The sequence below is a fragment of the Ctenopharyngodon idella genome, chromosome 12 (genome assembly GCF_019924925.1).
Source record: "Ctenopharyngodon idella isolate HZGC_01 chromosome 12, HZGC01, whole genome shotgun sequence".
NCBI classification, from domain to species: Eukaryota; Metazoa; Chordata; class Actinopteri; order Cypriniformes; family Xenocyprididae; genus Ctenopharyngodon; species Ctenopharyngodon idella.
This window is the reverse complement of record NC_067231.1, coordinates 31655496-31672910: the sequence shown is the minus strand read 5'-3', so window position 1 is coordinate 31672910 and position 17415 is coordinate 31655496. Positions and strand designations below refer to the sequence as shown.

The 17415-nt window shown below is 37.4% G+C and overlaps 1 protein-coding gene across 1 annotated transcript; it reads right to left on the bottom strand.

The window, feature by feature from the left end:
• Positions 1 to 242: 242 nt before the first annotated feature.
• LOC127524265 (formin-2-like) lies at positions 243 to 13051 on the bottom strand (the record flags this gene model as incomplete). Its single annotated transcript, XM_051915725.1, has 3 exons — positions 12890 to 13051; positions 7525 to 9249; positions 243 to 405 (listed from the first exon to the last, which is right to left on the bottom strand). Coding segments are annotated over exons 2-3 (629 nt in total), but the record flags the coding sequence as incomplete, so codon positions are not given.
• Positions 13052 to 17415: the final 4364 nt, after the last annotated feature.

Sequence of the window (17415 nt, the reverse complement as noted above, 5' to 3'; positions counted from 1 at the left end):
TAAACCTCTAATCCAAAGACTTAAACTTTATGCAGACTGGGCCAATCAGAGGAGCAGGCTCTCAGAAAGGCGGGGTTTAAAGAGACCAAATCCTTGATTAAACCGTTTCAGACACTGTGAGAAAAGAGCTGATGCTGCAGTGGATATTATGAGAAAATTGAAGTGTTTTTTGACCTTGGATGAATGTAAAACACAATTAGGAGCATTTAGGGGCAGTGAATGTGAAGTCTAACAGGACTCACGTCAAATTTGGGTGCGATCTGTCCGCTGCTGCCGCACGCCTCTCTGAAACAGTCACTGAAGGGAAGCAGGAGACCCATGCCAGGATCCTGGAGCAAATCTTCTCCGCCTCCTCCGGCTCGCTGGAATCCTCCTGCTGGAAAAACTTCTCCAGCAACGTCCGGCCTGCAGACACAGAAAAACCATCGACAAATGAGTCATTTTGCTCTTTGCAAACGTGTTGTCAAGCACATAAAAATGTAGTATATTCATTTCAGAATTACACATTTTCCATTTTTTTATTCCGTCAAAAACTAGCTTTCATCATATTCCTTTTATGCATTGAAAAGAAAAAAGTAGACCGGGTAATGTGAAACTAATGGCTGCATTTCAAAACCTAAAATCATTTGGCTTTGAAACGAACAGCAATTTTAGCTTTAGTTAGAGAAATAAAGTGTGTGTGACAGTAATTTCTGCAGCGCACACAGACTTCAGCTTGGTTTCTTGTGAATGAGTCACTGCTGCAGAGCTTCAGCTCTCAGTCTCACTAAACTGAAAATATCAATGGAGTCACATGATCACTGCGAGCTCCTGCATCAAAGCACAGCGCAATTCCATATTTGCATAAGATCCGGTCTAAACCTTCCAGCTCACTTTCATTTAGACGTGATGCAGTGGTGCTGGTCTGAAAGCAGTTTCTTTAGTCATATAGACATGGAAGCTTGTTTCCTCCACAGAATAAGAGAATTGGTGATGCAATTCTGACTTTTCCTTGCAATTTAATCTAAACTCATTGTGAGGAAAAAAAAATAAAAAAAATAAAATAAAAATAAAAAGTTATACAAACTCAATTGAAAAAAAAAAAAAAAAAAAATCTAATATATTTCACAATCTGAGAAAAAAAGTCAGAATTGTGAGATATAAACTTGCATTTGCAGGAAATAAAGTCAGAATAGCAAGGAAAATTGATATATACACATTTAATATATTAATATATTGTGAGGTAAAAAAAACACTAATATATTCCGAATTCTTAGGGGGGAAAAAAAGTCAAAATTGCAAAATATAAACAACTGAAATAAAGTCAGAATTGCAAGACAAAACCTGTTTCCATCCAAACTTGTGAATTTAACACATTTGCAGAATTTATGGCGTTTCCATCCAGCGATTATTAATGCGATATCACAAAATGCATAAAAAAAGGTGGATGGAAACATGGCTAAAATCAGAATTGTGAAATTTAAACTTGCATTTGCTGGAAATAAAGTCAGAATTGCAAAGAAAATTGATATAGCTACATTTAATATATTTTACAATTGTGAGGGAAAAAAAAAAAAAAAAAAAAAAAAATCTATATCTAATATATTTCAGAATTCTTAGAAAAGTCAAAATTGCAAGATATAAAGTCAGAATTGTAAGACAAAAGATGTTTCCATCCAAAGTTACAAATTTACCACATTTTTAGAATTTTTGGCGTTTCAATCCAGCGCTTTTTAAATGCGATATCCCAAAATGCACAGAAATAGGTGGATGGAAACATGGCTGAGTTCAGAATTGCAAGACAAAGTCAGAATTGCAATGAAAATCGATACATCTACATTTAATATATTTTATAATTGTGAGGGGAAAAAAACACTAATATATTTACGAATTCTTAGGAAAAAAAAAGTCAAAATTGAAAAATATAAACTGAAATAAAGTCAGAATTGCAAGACAAAAGCTGTTTCCATCCAAACTTGTGAATTTAACATTTTTAGAATTGATGGCGTATCCATCCGGTGTTTTTTTTAATGCAATATCCCAAAAAGCACATTAAAATAGGTGGATGGAAACATGGCTAAAGTCAGAATTGCAAGAAATAAACTTGGAATTGCAATAAAGTCAGAATTGCGAGACAAAAGCTGTTTCCATCCAAAGTTGCGAATTTAACACATTTGCAGAATTGATGGCGTTTCCATCCAGTGATTATTATGCGATATCCCAAATGCACATAAAACATGGCTAAAATCAGAATTGCGAGATTTAAACTTGCATTTGCAGGAAATAAAGTCAGAATTGCGAGGAAAATTAATATATCTACTTTTTTTTTTTTTTACAATTGCGAGGAAAAAAAAAAAAAAAAAAAATCTATATATCTAATATATTTCAGAATTCTTAGAAAAAAGTCAAAATTGCAAGATATAAAGTCAGAATGGCAAGACAAAAGATGTTTCCATCCAAAATTACAAATTTTGATTTTTTGGCGTTTCAATCCAGCATTTTTTAAAATGCGATATCCCAAAATGCACATATTCCAATACAAACTCGGAATTGCAATAAATAAAGTCAGAATTGTGAGAAGTCACAATTACTTTTTATTTTTTATTCCATAGCAGAAACAAGCTTCCAGAGTCTGTGCTGTGCGCAGAGAGACTCACACACACGGTCAAGTTTACAGGCCTGATTATCAACAGATCATTAACTTCATTAGCATGTCAATAAGATCAAAGATGAGCCTGCTATTAAACTGTGTCAGAGAGCCAAGATACAGTAAGGTGCATCATGGGAGATGTAGTTCTGCCTATTAAAGACACCAATCAACACACATTCTCCTGTCTCTGGGGATGAATGATATATCAGTCAGCATATCAATTTTAGATTACTGGGAGTTCAGCACAAGAAAATACAGTAACATTAGACTGGAAGCAACAGAAATCAGACAGACTCACACTGGCGTCCTGCTCACCGACTGACAAGCGTTTAGAGAGATTTGACACGGTTTGTTTAACCCGATCGACTGTGTGAGGAGAACACAAAGAGCAGCAAGAACGCGTCTAAAACTGGTTCTTATTCAGAACCAAAACAATCCAAACACTGGACCTTAATGATCTGAGCTTCTGCTGAATCTACAGCAAAACAAACAGTGCTTTATGGTATTTTTATTAACCTGTTAGCGTTAGCTAACTCAATAGCTCCAAAAGGTTTCAAAAACAGCATGCAATTTACTGTGGGGTATGGTTTTTTTAGGCAAATTTTAAGGGTTAAAATGCTAACGGGTTAATCTCATTATATAAAACTATGTTGTCAGGTGTGTTACACATGAACTGGCTCTGTCTTACTTTGTCTTCAGATATAAAGAAAAGGAGAAGGCCTAAAATATTCCTCATCCTTTAATGCAGGGCAAAAGCACACCGCAATGAATGGGGTAAACTCCAAATTCAAATTCCAGAGCATTGTTTTCTTTCTTCAAACAACCCTAAATAACAGACTTCCTGTTGGGCGGAGTTTATGAATTGCAGTTCATAAGTTGTTCGGCTCGATGAGCTCTATATGTGTATCGAGTTTCATACATATACGTGCTAGTGTGTAGCCAAGATATCCGATTGTGTTCAAGGGGGCGCTATAGAGCCCTATTGCCACGCCGGGTACCAGCTTTGGCACGAACCTAATGGCGTGTGTGCAAATTTTCAAGAGTTTTTGAGCATGTTAAGTACTGGAAAACAACACAAAAATACCGAGGAAGAATAGCGTGTATTGAATCTTTCGAGCTGGTTCTTTTTAATTTTTAATGAACATCCATGGAACCATTGAAAGTTTCAGATTATTAAAATGTTCTTCACACTAAGAAAAAATGGTTCTTTTAAGAACTGATCATTGAAAGGTTCTTTGGCGAACCAAAAATGGCTCTTCTACGGCATCGCTGCGAAAACCCCCTTTTGGAAAGGTTATTTTTAAGAGTGTAGAATGATAATCGCAGAGTCACATGACGGTCTCTAGCGTTTATTCAGCCGCCGTTTCCCATCGATCCGGATCTCAGCAGTCAATACAGTCTAACATGGGCTTTGAACTACAGCTATCAGCTCTTGATCTGATTGGCTGAGAGCGAGCGAGTGATGTCACTAATGGACGAGAGTCCTTGGGGTCTGATTAGCACGATGCCATCTGCTCTAGTGTGTGTGGATCAGACGGGAAGAGCAAGGGAAAAGAAGGGATGCAGATATCCTGCTCTGAGAGGATGTTAAATAATGACATCACTGTATTGTAGTGAACTGAATCATTGAACTGAATTGAGCTGACTCTATTATCTTCTGTAGAGCTGCTTTACAGCAGAATTTACAGTAAATTTGCTGAAGTTGATTCTGATATTTTCCTGTTTGTTTCTGAATGTTCTGTTTATATGAACCCTAAACTCTGATTCACATATTTATTTACATGTGCATGACATCTATTCTGAAGAAACTCAGAAATTCATCAAAATGAAGCGAGTTCATGCTTAAAACAAGAAAAGAAAATCTGTCAGTGGAGTCGGAAAAATCAGCTTAATTCAAAGGGAAAACAAGAATATTTTCTCTGACCCCATTGGCAGATATTTGCACCTCATTATTTCAGAAAAACAAGACTTAAAGGGTTAGTTCACCCAAAAATGAAAATAATGTCATTTATTACTCACCCTCATGCCGCTCCACACCCGTAAGACCGTCGTTCATCTTCAGAACACAAGATATTTTTGTTGAAATCCGATGGCTCAGTGAGGCCTGCATAGCCAGCAATGACATTTCCTCTCTCAAGATCCATTAAATGTACTAAAAACATATTTAAATCAGTTCATGTGAGTACAGTGGTTCAGTATTAATATTATAAAGCCACGAGAATATTTTTGGTGCGCCAAAAAAAACAAAATAACACTGCTTCATGAAGCTTCGGAGAGTTATGAATCAGCGTGTCGAATCATGATTCGGATCGCGTGTCAAACCGGCAAACTGCTGAAATCACGTGACTTTGGCGCTCCGAACCGCTGATTCGACACGCTGATTCGACACGCTCCGAAGCTTCATGAAGCAGTGTTTTGAAATCGGCCATCACTAAATAAGTCGTTATTTTGTTTTTTTGGCGCACCAAAAATATTCTCGTGGCTTTATAATATTAATATTGAACCACTGTACTCACATGAACTGATTTAAATATGTTTTTAGTACATTAATGGATCTTGAGAGAGGAAATGTCATTGCTGGCTATGAAGGCCTCACTGAGCCATCGGATTTCAACAAAAATATCTTAATTTGTGTTCTGAAGATGAACAAAGGTCTTATGGGTGTGGAATGACACGAGGGTGAATAATTAATGACATTATTTTCATTTTTGGAGGTGAACTAACCCTTTAAATATCTGAAGTCATCTCACTTCTCCAGTAAAAGCATCTTGATTTAAGAATGTTTTCCAGCACAAATATCTAAACAAGACAGAAATACAGGATCTGGGAATCAAAGTTCAGATGGATCTAACGGGGAGCAGGAGAGGAGGAGTCAGTGATGAGCGATTCATCAGATCAGAGTTGTTTATCAGTCAGTAAGACAAAGAGCTCTGCCAACACAACACAGACTGAAAGAGAGAATTTATTCACTCGACGGCCAAAACAACACCAGTGAACTGCCTCTCTTTCACTCGCTGCTTCATTCTCGAACTCTCTCTGTCACTGACTGTGGAAACTACAGACGGGCCAGTTCTATCCGTCTCTCACATGCTTATTTTTGCTCTGCGCTGTTCTTGGTGTCAGTGTGTGACAATCAGACTCGACATGTTTCCTTTCACTGCTTAGACACATGACATCATCTCCAGCCTCTCAATGCCGTCCCATAATGCCTCTCTACAGGACAGAGACTCTGAAATCATGTGTCTGAATAGGTGCTACATTTGAATTTGAACTTACTTCACGTCCATTAAAAAATAGTTCTATATAGTATGAATGTGTGTAGTATAAATGAGACAACGTCATTGTCATGTGACCACTTGTGTCGCTTCACCTCCATTCAGTTGTTTGTTAACTAACATTAACAAAGATTACTACTGTAACAAATGTATTGCTCTTTGTTAGTTATTGTTTAACCATTTAAATCCTGACAAATAATTTATGAAATGAAACGTTGTCATTGTCATGTGACCTACGGCGTCACTTGCATCGCTTCACCACCATGGTTATATTTTTTTTTTAACTAACATTAAAGGGTTAGTTCACCCAAAAATGAAAATGTCATTTATTACATGTCGTTCCACACCCGTAAGACCTTCATTCATCTTCAGAACACAAATTAAGATATTTTTGATGAAATCCGATGGCTCAGTGAGGCCTCCATTGAGAGCAAAGCCATTCAAACTCTCAAGGTACATAAATTAATATACATCTTAATATTATAAAGCAACGAGAATACTTTTTGTGTGCCAAAAAAAAACAATATAACGACTTTATTCAACAATATCTAGTGATGGGCGATTTCAAAACACTGCTTCATGAAGCTTCGAAGCTTTACGAATCTTTTGTTTCGAATCTGATCTCCTATCAAATGGCTAAACTGCTGAAATCATGTGACTTTGGTGCTCTGATTCACTGATTCGTAAAGCTCCGAAGCAGTGTTTTGAAATCGGCCCATATAGATATTGTTGAAAAGTCCGTTTTTTTGGCGCACAAAAAGTATTCTTGTTGCTTTATAACATTAAGATACCACTGAACTCATTTAAATATGTTTTTAGTACCTTTATGGACCTTGAGAGTTTGAATGGCTTTGCTCTCAATGGAGGCCTCACTGAGCCATCGGATTTCATCAAAAATATCTTAATTTGTGTTCTGAAGATGAACGAAGGTCTTACAGGTGTAGAACGACATGAGGGTGAGTAATTAATGACATTATTTTCATTTTCAATTGAACTAACCCTTTAAAGGTTACTACTGTAACAAATGTATTGCTCACTGTTAGTTATTTTTTAATCATTTAAAGTCTGACAAATAATTTATGAAATGAAACGTTGTCGTCACTTGCGTCGCTTCACCTTCATTCAGTTATTTTTTTTTTTTCAACTGACATTAACAAAGATTACTACTATAACAAATGTATTGCTCATTATTGTTTAACCATAATACTCAGAAAAATCAATGTTTTTTTTTTTTTTTTTTTTTAAATGGAACCGTTTATTGAACCTTTAGATAAAATATTAAAAAAATGAACTGAAGAAAAAGTTTTTTCCGAGTATCATATTTCACACTTTAGAGACATTAGAAATGTGTATTGTATATGACACAGTAGGCTTTATAGGGTTAATGTTCCTAATATTTTCTAGTATAGATGCAAGTAATGGGAAGAATTTAGTGATGTACTTTAAAAAGTACAAAAGCTTCCAAATTACTTTATAATGAATACTTCTAAATCATACATTAATCTCAATATTACGATTACATTCGTTAACATTAGTTAATGCACTACAACAGTTAATAAATGCATCGCTCATTGTTAGTTCATGCATTAACTAATGCTAACAAACGTGTCACTGCCTCACCTGTGAAAACTTCCTGAAAGCTGCATGTCGACGCCTGAGTTGCAGACGCCCTCCGTGTGGCAGCGAGCGCCGGGCCGCCCTTCCTGAGCGTTCCCTCCGAGCCTCCATACTCCAGATAGTCAGCCGATCTGGCCGTTTTCGGAGGAAGAGTCCGAAGTTCCTCGGTCCAGTCGGCGGAGCGGCTGATGGGGTCGGTGATGCTGTAGGAGCGCTGCCGCTTGACCCGTCTCCTCTCGGCCCTGGCGTCGGGCCCTCGCCGCGTGAACAGCGGGCTGTGAGACGGGGACGGCGCGGGCGAGCAGGAGGGCGAGCTCAGCTGCCGCGTGGTGGTTTTGATGTAGGACGTGCTGATTGGTGGATACGGCTTGACCGAGGACTTCAGCAGCCGTGTGGCCAGGGGCTTTCCTGGTGCGCGAACGTCACGCTGCTCTTGCGCCGTTCGCTCACTTCCACGGCGCTCAGACATTCCACGGACCCCGCCGACAGGGTATCCGTGCTGGGAGCGTCCGGAGCTGAATCGTCCTCTTCCACGGCCTCCACTGCACTTTCAAACGAAGCAGTGAGGTCTGGGAAGCTGCACTCACTGGTTGTCTTGACAACCGCTGGAGGAGGAAGGGGGGCCTCAGGCTCTTTTGTGATGGTACAAAGGGCCGCATCTGAGTCTCCATTCACAGCCGTCTCCTCGTCTACCCTCTCCTCAGGGAGGTGCGCCGCACTAACGTGCTCTTGTTTAGGAAAGGCTTCCAGCACTGTAAATTGCTCCGAGTCGGGGGGTCGGAGTGTTTTTAGTGTCCCCGCCGTTGGTTTGTTTACAATCCTTCTCCCAGGGAAGCTCGACGGCAGTGGTGAGCATCACTCCCTGCTTCATCCGGATGGCCTGCTGGATGTCAGCCAGCAAATCTTCCTGCTCGGCGGCAGAGTGGAAACTATACATATCCGTGTCGGATCCGGAGCTGCGGATCTTCTCCTCTTCCTCGGGGCCGTCGGTGGCATCCAGTGTGGTCTGCCTGCTGTCAGCCACCAGACGAGGCCTCTCGGTCTCCATGTCAGACTGTCCCGAGCTCATCTCCGGAGAGATCTGGCGTCTTATTGCACAGAGATGGAACGCTATCAAGTTCATCCAGCGCATCTTCTTTGGAGGCGCTCAGCAACCCTTTCGCTTTCAGGTTCTTACGCTTCCGTATGTGAGGGAAAACAGAGGATCTGTCTGATTTGTTTTTCTTCTTCCCTCCCTCCCCTCCCTTTCCATGGGATTTCTTCCCTTTCTTTACACCCTCGTGAGCTCCATTCTCATCCACCGCACCTCCTGCTTCCCCTCCACCGGAGCGCTTCAGCTTTCCGTCCTGGTTTCCCATGACGAGTGGCTCTCTCACGCCATGACTGTTGCGTTTGCGTCTGCGCGAGCGCCTCGACGACGTGCTTTCGCTCTCAGATGATGAGGAGGATGACGAGGAGAGCGGAGGGATGGAGGAGGAGGCTGTGACGAAAGAGAGATACAGCAGCTCGCTCTCGCTCTCATCCTCGGCTCTGCAGAAGGATCCGGGCAGGGAGGGGCTGCGGCCCCGGGGGACATGCGCGTCTGTGAGCGGCTCCTCCCTCTGCATGAGGGGGAAGCTGTACTGCTGCCGTCTGCCCAGACTCAAGGCCTCCAGCAGCTTCTGTCTGAACCCGGGAACCTCCAGCATCTGCAGCGGCTGCATCGTCTCTCTCTCTCTCACGCTCCAGCTGCAGACGAGATGAGCATCAATGCGTTAGAGTGAACCGATTAACTTTACACTCTGAAATGTAAACTAGCTGTCAGAAAATCATTTTTTCCCTTCTTTTAACTTAATGCTGCAAACATTTAAACTCATCTCAGCTCCATCATTTAGTGAACATTATTGTTTTGATTGACAGCTGTTTCAAACACTTAAAATGGTGGGGAATTGAAAACTAATTTACACACTGAAAAAAAAAATCAAGTAGCTGTTAAGAAAATAAGTGTATTTTTCATTTAAGCTTTAAAGAAACATTGCTTCTACAGCAAACATTTAGCATTTTAAAACAGTTTTTAAAGTTTAAAAATGCAGAATGATGTGAATTGACTTTGAAAAAATAAACAGCTTTTTTAAAAAGTTTTCTCTCCCCCCACTTAAGCTTAAAAAACAGTTCATAAATAAAAATAAATCTATTATTATTATTGACAGCAGTTTCAAACACTTGTAAAATGAGACTGAAAATAATTGTGGGAATTGAAAACTAATTTACACACTGAAAAATCAAGCAGCTTTTAAGAAAATAAATAATGTTTTGTTTTCCACTTAAGCTTAAACACGTTCCTCTTACTGCAAACATTTAAACTAATTTCAACTCAGTTATTTAGAAAAGAGAAGAAAATAAATGTTTTTATAGGACTGAAAACAGACTTGTTTTCTGAGAATGTTTTCCAAGTCTCTGAAAACAATTTTGTTTTTACTTTTTTATATCAGAGACTGAACTATCATGTTATTTATATATAAAAAAAAAAAAAAAAAGAGTTTAAAAATGCTGTTTAAACATTTTTAAAGTTTAAAAATGCAGAACGATGTGAACTGACACTGAAAAATAAAGTTTTTTTCCCCACTTAAGCTTAAAAACAGGTAATAAATAAAAAATAAATCTATTATTATTGACAGCAGTTTCTAACACTATGATAATAATGGTATGAAAATTAACGGAAAACTAATTTAAAATAAATAAATTTTAAATAAAATAGCTGTTAAAGGGTTAGTTCACCCAGAAATGAAAATAATGTCATTTATTACTCACCCTCATGTCGTTCCACACCTGTAAGACCTTCGTTCATCTTCAGAACACAAATTAAGATATTTTTGATGAAATCCGATGGCTCAGTGAGGCCTGCATTGCCAGCAATGACATTTCCTCTCTCAAGATCCATTAATGTACTAAAAAAAAATTCATGCGAGTACAGTGATTCTACCTTAATATTATAAAGCGACGAGAATATTTTTGGTGTGCCAAAAAAAAACAAATTAAGACTTTTTAACAATATCTAGTGATGGCAAATTTCAAAACACTGCTTCATGAAGCTTCGGAGCTTTACAAATCGAATCAGTGGTTCGGAGCGCCAAAGTCACGTGATTTCAGCAGTTTGATACGCGACCCAAATCACTGAATCGACACAAAAGATTCGTAAAGCTCCGAAACAGCATTTTGAAATCGGACATCACTAGATATTGTTAAAAAGTCGTTATTTTGGCACACACGTCACTTTATAATATTAATATTGAACCACTGTACTCACATCAACTGATTTAAACATGTTTTTAGTACATTAGTGGATCTTGAGAGAGGAAATGTCATTGCTGGCTATGCAGACCTCACTGAGCCATCGGATTTCAACAAAAATATCTTAATTTGTGTTTTGAAGATGAATGAAGGTCTTACGGGTGTGGAACGGCATGAGGGTGAGTAATTAATGACATTATTTTCATTTTTGGTTGAACTAACCCTTTAAGAAAATAATTTGTTTTGTTTTCCACTTAAGCACATCCCTCTTACTGCAAACATTTAAACTCATTTTAACTCAGTCATTTAGTGAAAAGACAAGAAAATAAATGTTTTTATAGGATTTACAGCCTTTTTAAACTTTTTTTTATAACATGAGAGACTGAAAAGAACAATGTGAGCTGACACTGAAAAATAAACAGAGCTTTTATTGAGCTTTTTTCCCCACTTATGTTATTAAATAATAATAATAATAATAATTATTATTATTATTATTGACAGTATGTTTCAAACACTCATAAAAATGATACTCATAATAATGGTGTGAACTGAAAAATAAAGTAGCTGTTAAAAATAATTTGCAGTGGGTTTTTTTTTTTACTTTTTACCACTAAATTACACATGCTGCAAACATTTAAACTCCTTTAGTGAAAAGAGATGAAAAATGTTTTTTTATAGGACTGACAGAAGTTTCAAACATTATTCACAGTACTCGTTCATAATTATTCATTATCAGAAAACGATTTTCACAATTTTTCATGTGGCAGAAGCAATTTTTTTCCACTTAAGCTCAAAAAAATTCAATATAATAATGATAATAAAAACATTCTCTGAAAACATGTTTTACGTCTGCTCATCAGACACTTTGGTCTTATTTTAAGTTTAAAAAAAAAAAAAAAAAAAGATATTTACTGGAAAACTAGACAAAACAGTCACTGTTGTCTTCTATTGTTTTCAATACTGTTGTATTGAATTTGTCTCATATTTGAATCATTAATTTTCCTGTTTATTACTGTGAAGCTGCTTTGAAACAATCTGTACTGTATAAAGAAAACTTTTGTTGCAATGATTAACTATCATTTATTCAGCTAAATTAAACATGCTGCAAACATTTAAAGTCGTTTCAGCTCAGTCATTTAGTGAAAAGAGATGAAAAATAAATGTATTTATAGGATTGGCAGCAGACTTAAAACTTATAAAACAAAACTGAAAATAATGGTGTGAACTGAAAACTAATTTACACTGAAAAATAAACTAGTGTTTAAAATTCTTCTTGTGACAGAGACAAATGTTGTCCTCCAACTTAAAGCGATAGTTCGCCCAAAAATTAAAATTCTGTCATCATTTACTCCCCCTCAAGTAAAAAGGAAGATATTTGGAAGAATGTTTGTAACCAAGCAGATCTCAAACCCCATTGACTACAATAGTATTTTTTCCTACTATGTTAGTCAATGGGGGGCGAGATCTGCTTGGTTACAAACATTCTTCCAAATATCTTCCTTTTTGTACAGTAGAACAAAGAAATTTATACAAGTTTGGAACAACTTGAGGGGGAGTAAATGATGACAGAATTTTCATTTTTGGGCGAACTATCCCTTTAAGATTAAAAAAATATATATTTACAAGCATTTATCATAAGTACGTTTACGTAACATAATTTTGTGGTACACTGATGTACAGTTATTCGTTTTCTACTGCTAAATTAACATGCTTCAGTTCTGCTGCAATCAGAAATCAATTAGCGTTGTAAAAAAGAATCGTCGTTTCCCGCCCATCTTATTTATTTATTTATTTATTTTTCTGCCGTTAGCAAATTGTTAACTCTAATGGTTGACAGTAAACTGAAAACAATAAAAGAAAACAGAACTAATGTGAACTCTATTCAGTTTAAAAAAACACTAAACTGCTTCGATTCCGTTTCTTAATTTTAAAACAATCGACGAAAACCCACGTGACAAACCTGACTAACATTCAATACAAACAAACCTATTTATGCTGTAACTCTAGTCAAACTTCATAAAAAGGAGAGAAACTGCCTGTAACTGTGAACTTGTGTTTAAAACACCATGTTTGTGTGTTTGTCTCATGTCATACTCACTCATTAATCACTTCTGCTTATTTAAACCTCCGTCATGACCGTGTGTGTGTTTGTGTGTTCATCTTTCCCGCCGGCGGTTATAATGCGCGGCACCTGCGCGCGTGATTTCAGCGGCGACAGTGACACCCAGCGGTCAGTTACAGTAACTACACGCAGAACAGACTGAGGCACAGTGAAGTTTGGTCATTGGTGGGATTTAATAAACCAGTGAAATCAAAATTTTACACATAGAAAGAAAAGTCTTGATCTGAGTCAGGTTAAATAACCACAATAAATGTGTGGTATGAGTTTACATCTTTCTTCCACAATTAAAAGGCTAACAGAAACAGACTTTTATACTCAATATTTTTATATTCATCAAAATAAATGTCAAGCTTACATATTAAATTAAATTTACTTTTTCTAGAATCATTTAGTCACACAACACTCCAACGATGTGTTTTTATTTTTATTTTTATTGCATTTGTGTGTGTGTGTGTGTGTGTGTGTGTGTGTGTGTGTGGATAAATATATCAAATATTTAGTACCCCATACAAAATATAACCACAAAAAAACACGGTTGGTTTTATTGATCAAACATCTCAGTATAGACAAAACTCATAAAACTTTGAACAACAGTTTATAATTTATCACTCCCAGTGCTACAGTAATCAATATAAATATTGCCAATCATCCTGAATAAAGAAACAGTGAACCAAAGTGTTTCATAAAGTATGTGTGTTTAACAATCTTAAGCTTTCAGACATAATACGAGTCTTTGCTTAAACCAAAAGCTGAATTAACGTCTCAGAGTCTTGCTGTTTTTATTCCGCCCACTAGAGGGGAGTGTCGCTCTTCATTTGATTTTTTTGAGGTCTTTTATCTTGTAAAATACTGTATCTCTTGACATCAGTTCTGTTGCTGTTACAGCAGTATGTATACTACACAATACAGTATACAACATTGTTTGTGATCAAGGGATCTTTTACCCCAAACATGCTGAAAAAACAGGGCAATTGTTCAAAGGACTGTTCGCATGAGCAGCCAGCCATTCAAATTCACCTTTTACCAAGAGGAAATCCCCATCATAGTTTATTTTCAGAGACATTTACATATTTATGAGGGCATATTGTTTTCTAACCAACCATATAAAAAACACACTATGTATTTATTTGTAATCGAACACGTCTCCATGTTGGCTTCGCATTCAAAAACAGTCTAAACTACATAATCTGACAGAAACAGGCACTAAACTCCCATTCATCTGACATTCATATGCACAATAATGAAATATCACATTTCACAATTAAAAAGAATTCATTACACGATCCTTTTATTCCCACATTTTACATTTCTAGGGGTATTTTTGCAGCAGATATTCCCTGCTTGAAGTTGTTTTTGCATTAATTTCCTGCAGAAAACAATGAGGAACCTTACAGTTCAACACTCAAAGTTATTTAAACAAACAAACAAACAAAAAAGCTTTAGATTCTTAAGTTTAGTCTACTTGAAATATGAAGTGTAAAGGAGCTATATGTAGAATACAGAAACGCTTGTTTTTAGCGACACGGTGGCCGTTAAGTGAACTGCATCCAGCAACTTACTGCTCGTGCACAGCGTAACTGACAAGAGACTAAACTTGATTTAATGCCCGATATATTCACGGCGAATGTCTTTTTTGTTTCCTCGCTTAGAAGTAAAAATGAGTTGGAAATACCTTAATTTGCAGCGATATTCTGTTAACGAACGTCTCGACGCCGTCCACTGATGAGAGAGGCGGTTAGATGAATATGTAAATATGTGCGCGCTCTTCCTCTCAATAACAAAATAAACACACGATAAAAATGACAGAAAGCAGCAGGATCTGATCGTAGCGATGTGGATGTTTGCACCAGCTCTGCGATTCACTGGCATCATGTCCACAGATGAGGTAATTAAAATTACACTTATGATAGTTTGATTATAAAAAGTATATTTTATATTTGAATAGATCTATGTGAGGACTATAGTTTGAATTAATCCCTTTTCTTTGCATGACACATTGACATTAAAGTACAGAATGGCTCTTTTAGCATTATCTAAGACTAGAGTACCTCAGGGATGACGTGTTTTTGTAGGCAAAACCCGGAAGTGAGTTAGCATTTTAGGACTTCCGGTTCCAACGCCCTAAAGTCAATGGGTTTTTTGAATGGGTTTTCGCCTGAAATAAGGTCTGTGGTTAACAAAGCCTCTAAATATTTTCACGTTTTGATCTATGACATAAAACACACCAGTAATAACCCGCTTGTGATTTTTTAAACCTTTATTGTGTCTTAAAAACGGCGGTTGCTAACAAATTGCTAAAAGGGACTACTTCCTTTGGCGGGGACTTTAGACGTCATCATGACAAACAGGACATTTGGACAGCATTTCTCATGAAAAAGTGGATAAGTATTCATACACAGCGCAGATCATATTCAGAGAGCATGTTTTTAAATAAAGTTGTTTTTTAAATAAAGTTTGAGGAAGCTTGGTGGTGGTGACGTTGATCCGCGACCATGGTGTGCTGTAGTTCGTTTATAGCCTACTGTTAGCTTTTTATATCTGATGACTTTAAAATGTATAAATGTTGTGTTAACTTGTAAAAGATTATCTTGATAGACAAAACGTGTAAGTGTCATAACCCTTTGTTAAACACAGAGCTTATTTTTTGCGATTTTCCAGAAGTCTATGGGAAAAATGCACAGGCTTTCGATCGAGGGAACCCGTGCGCCGCTAACTTCCTGGGTTGGCCTACAAAAACACGTCATCCCTGAGTTACTCCATAGAATAACACAAGACGCGTCACTCATATTATTATGAATGGGAGAAAGTGCAACGCGCAATATGGCGGAATAAGTCCCGCCTTCTAAATAAGAGCCAATCGGCGATTGGTAAAGTCATCGCATCACTGCAGCAGCCGTTAGAAGCTCCGGTTCCTATAGGAACAGTCAGACGCGCGCCTCCAAAATGAGACACAAGAGATGCACATTTAGGACTGCACATGCGCATTAGCTTGATCCAGCCTGGAAAATACCGTTTTTTTGTCATGAATCAAAATGTATGAGACAGTAGTTGTCAGATTTCATTGGTGATTTCAAATATGAAATTTAATCGAAAGCTTGGCAAAAAGCTTTAGGAGAATTTGATGTTTCCCCATTCAAAGAGAGAGGAGCTGCACTTGCGTGCCTGAGAGGCGTTTTCAAAGATGGCCGCCGAGTGAAATGACTTGTCTTGAAGTCGGCATGAAGCAAAAGTTGCAAATGTGTTTTTCTTCTCTACTGTGACATCTATCCGAGTGAAACGGCATCTGAAATGAGAAGGGCGGGACTTGATTTCGTACTTCGGGAATTGATTGGATTGTTGGAAGTTTGGGCGTTGCTAACAAAATGGAGGCAGATCTGAAATGCCCGTTTGGGGATTTCTCTCCACTGGACTCACTGCGAGCACCCTCACGTTACTGTAAGAACTTTATTTATTGAGGATGACGAGGACGGCAACAGCACTAAAGTGCATGATAAATTATTGATAATAAATACTACAATATTCCATTAAAAAAATAAGAGTTGTCGACTTTAAAGGGACTTTGGCATTATCCTGAACATCATAAAGGCATTTAGAATGATGAGAGGCTCTCGGGAGCGTGCTTAACCGTTATTACATTTCCCGGCAAAAACTTCCCACGTCACGTCCTTCAAATAAAAATCAGTCTACTACAGGTTTTCATCGTCTATGGTTTTCATAGAAAACCTAGGAAGTCAGGGAAGGTCTCGTTTTTTAAATTTCATTACAAGCTGTTGGAAAACACATTGGCAATAAAACAGCGATTAATACATGAAAATTCTTACATATAGCCCCCTTTATGTGACAACTTGGATATCTGAGTTATCTCATGTAAAATCCAAGTTATTCTAATGCAAAACTTTAAGTTGTGATAGCTAATTGAAATGTTTTTTACAATGAAGTGCACACTACAAGACAGAAGTACATGTATACACTCACGGCTTGGTGTTTTGTGTCCTGTTGGATCGCATACTAAACAAACAATCTGAAATCCATTTTTTTTCTAAGTCTGAAGAATATTTTAATAATCTATAGAACCTTTTTCCACTATAAAGAACCTTTTGTGGAATGGAAAAATTCAAGTTTCTTCGTGGAACCATTGATGCCAATAAATAACCTTTATTTTAACAGGAAAAAAACGAAGAAAAACTGCTCAAATTCAGGGATGCGACGGCGCTTGAGGAGACGTGGGCAGAAGGGTTTTTTGGCTCCCTCTTCCCAAGGCGTTTTTTGTGATTTTATTGGCTCATTGCTGCTCTCAGGGGTGAAAAAGCACAGAGGAAATCGACGGTGGATAACCGTCTCAAAGTTTTACAACAGTATCTAGCCAAAGATTTACTTGGAATAAAATGATTCCACATTTACTTGTACTGCAGTATTTAAAGATAAACAGTAAATGTTTTTTTGCTTTAGAAATGACAACTTTAGGAGTTTTCTGTTGCAGTCTCACAAACTAAAAACAAAGT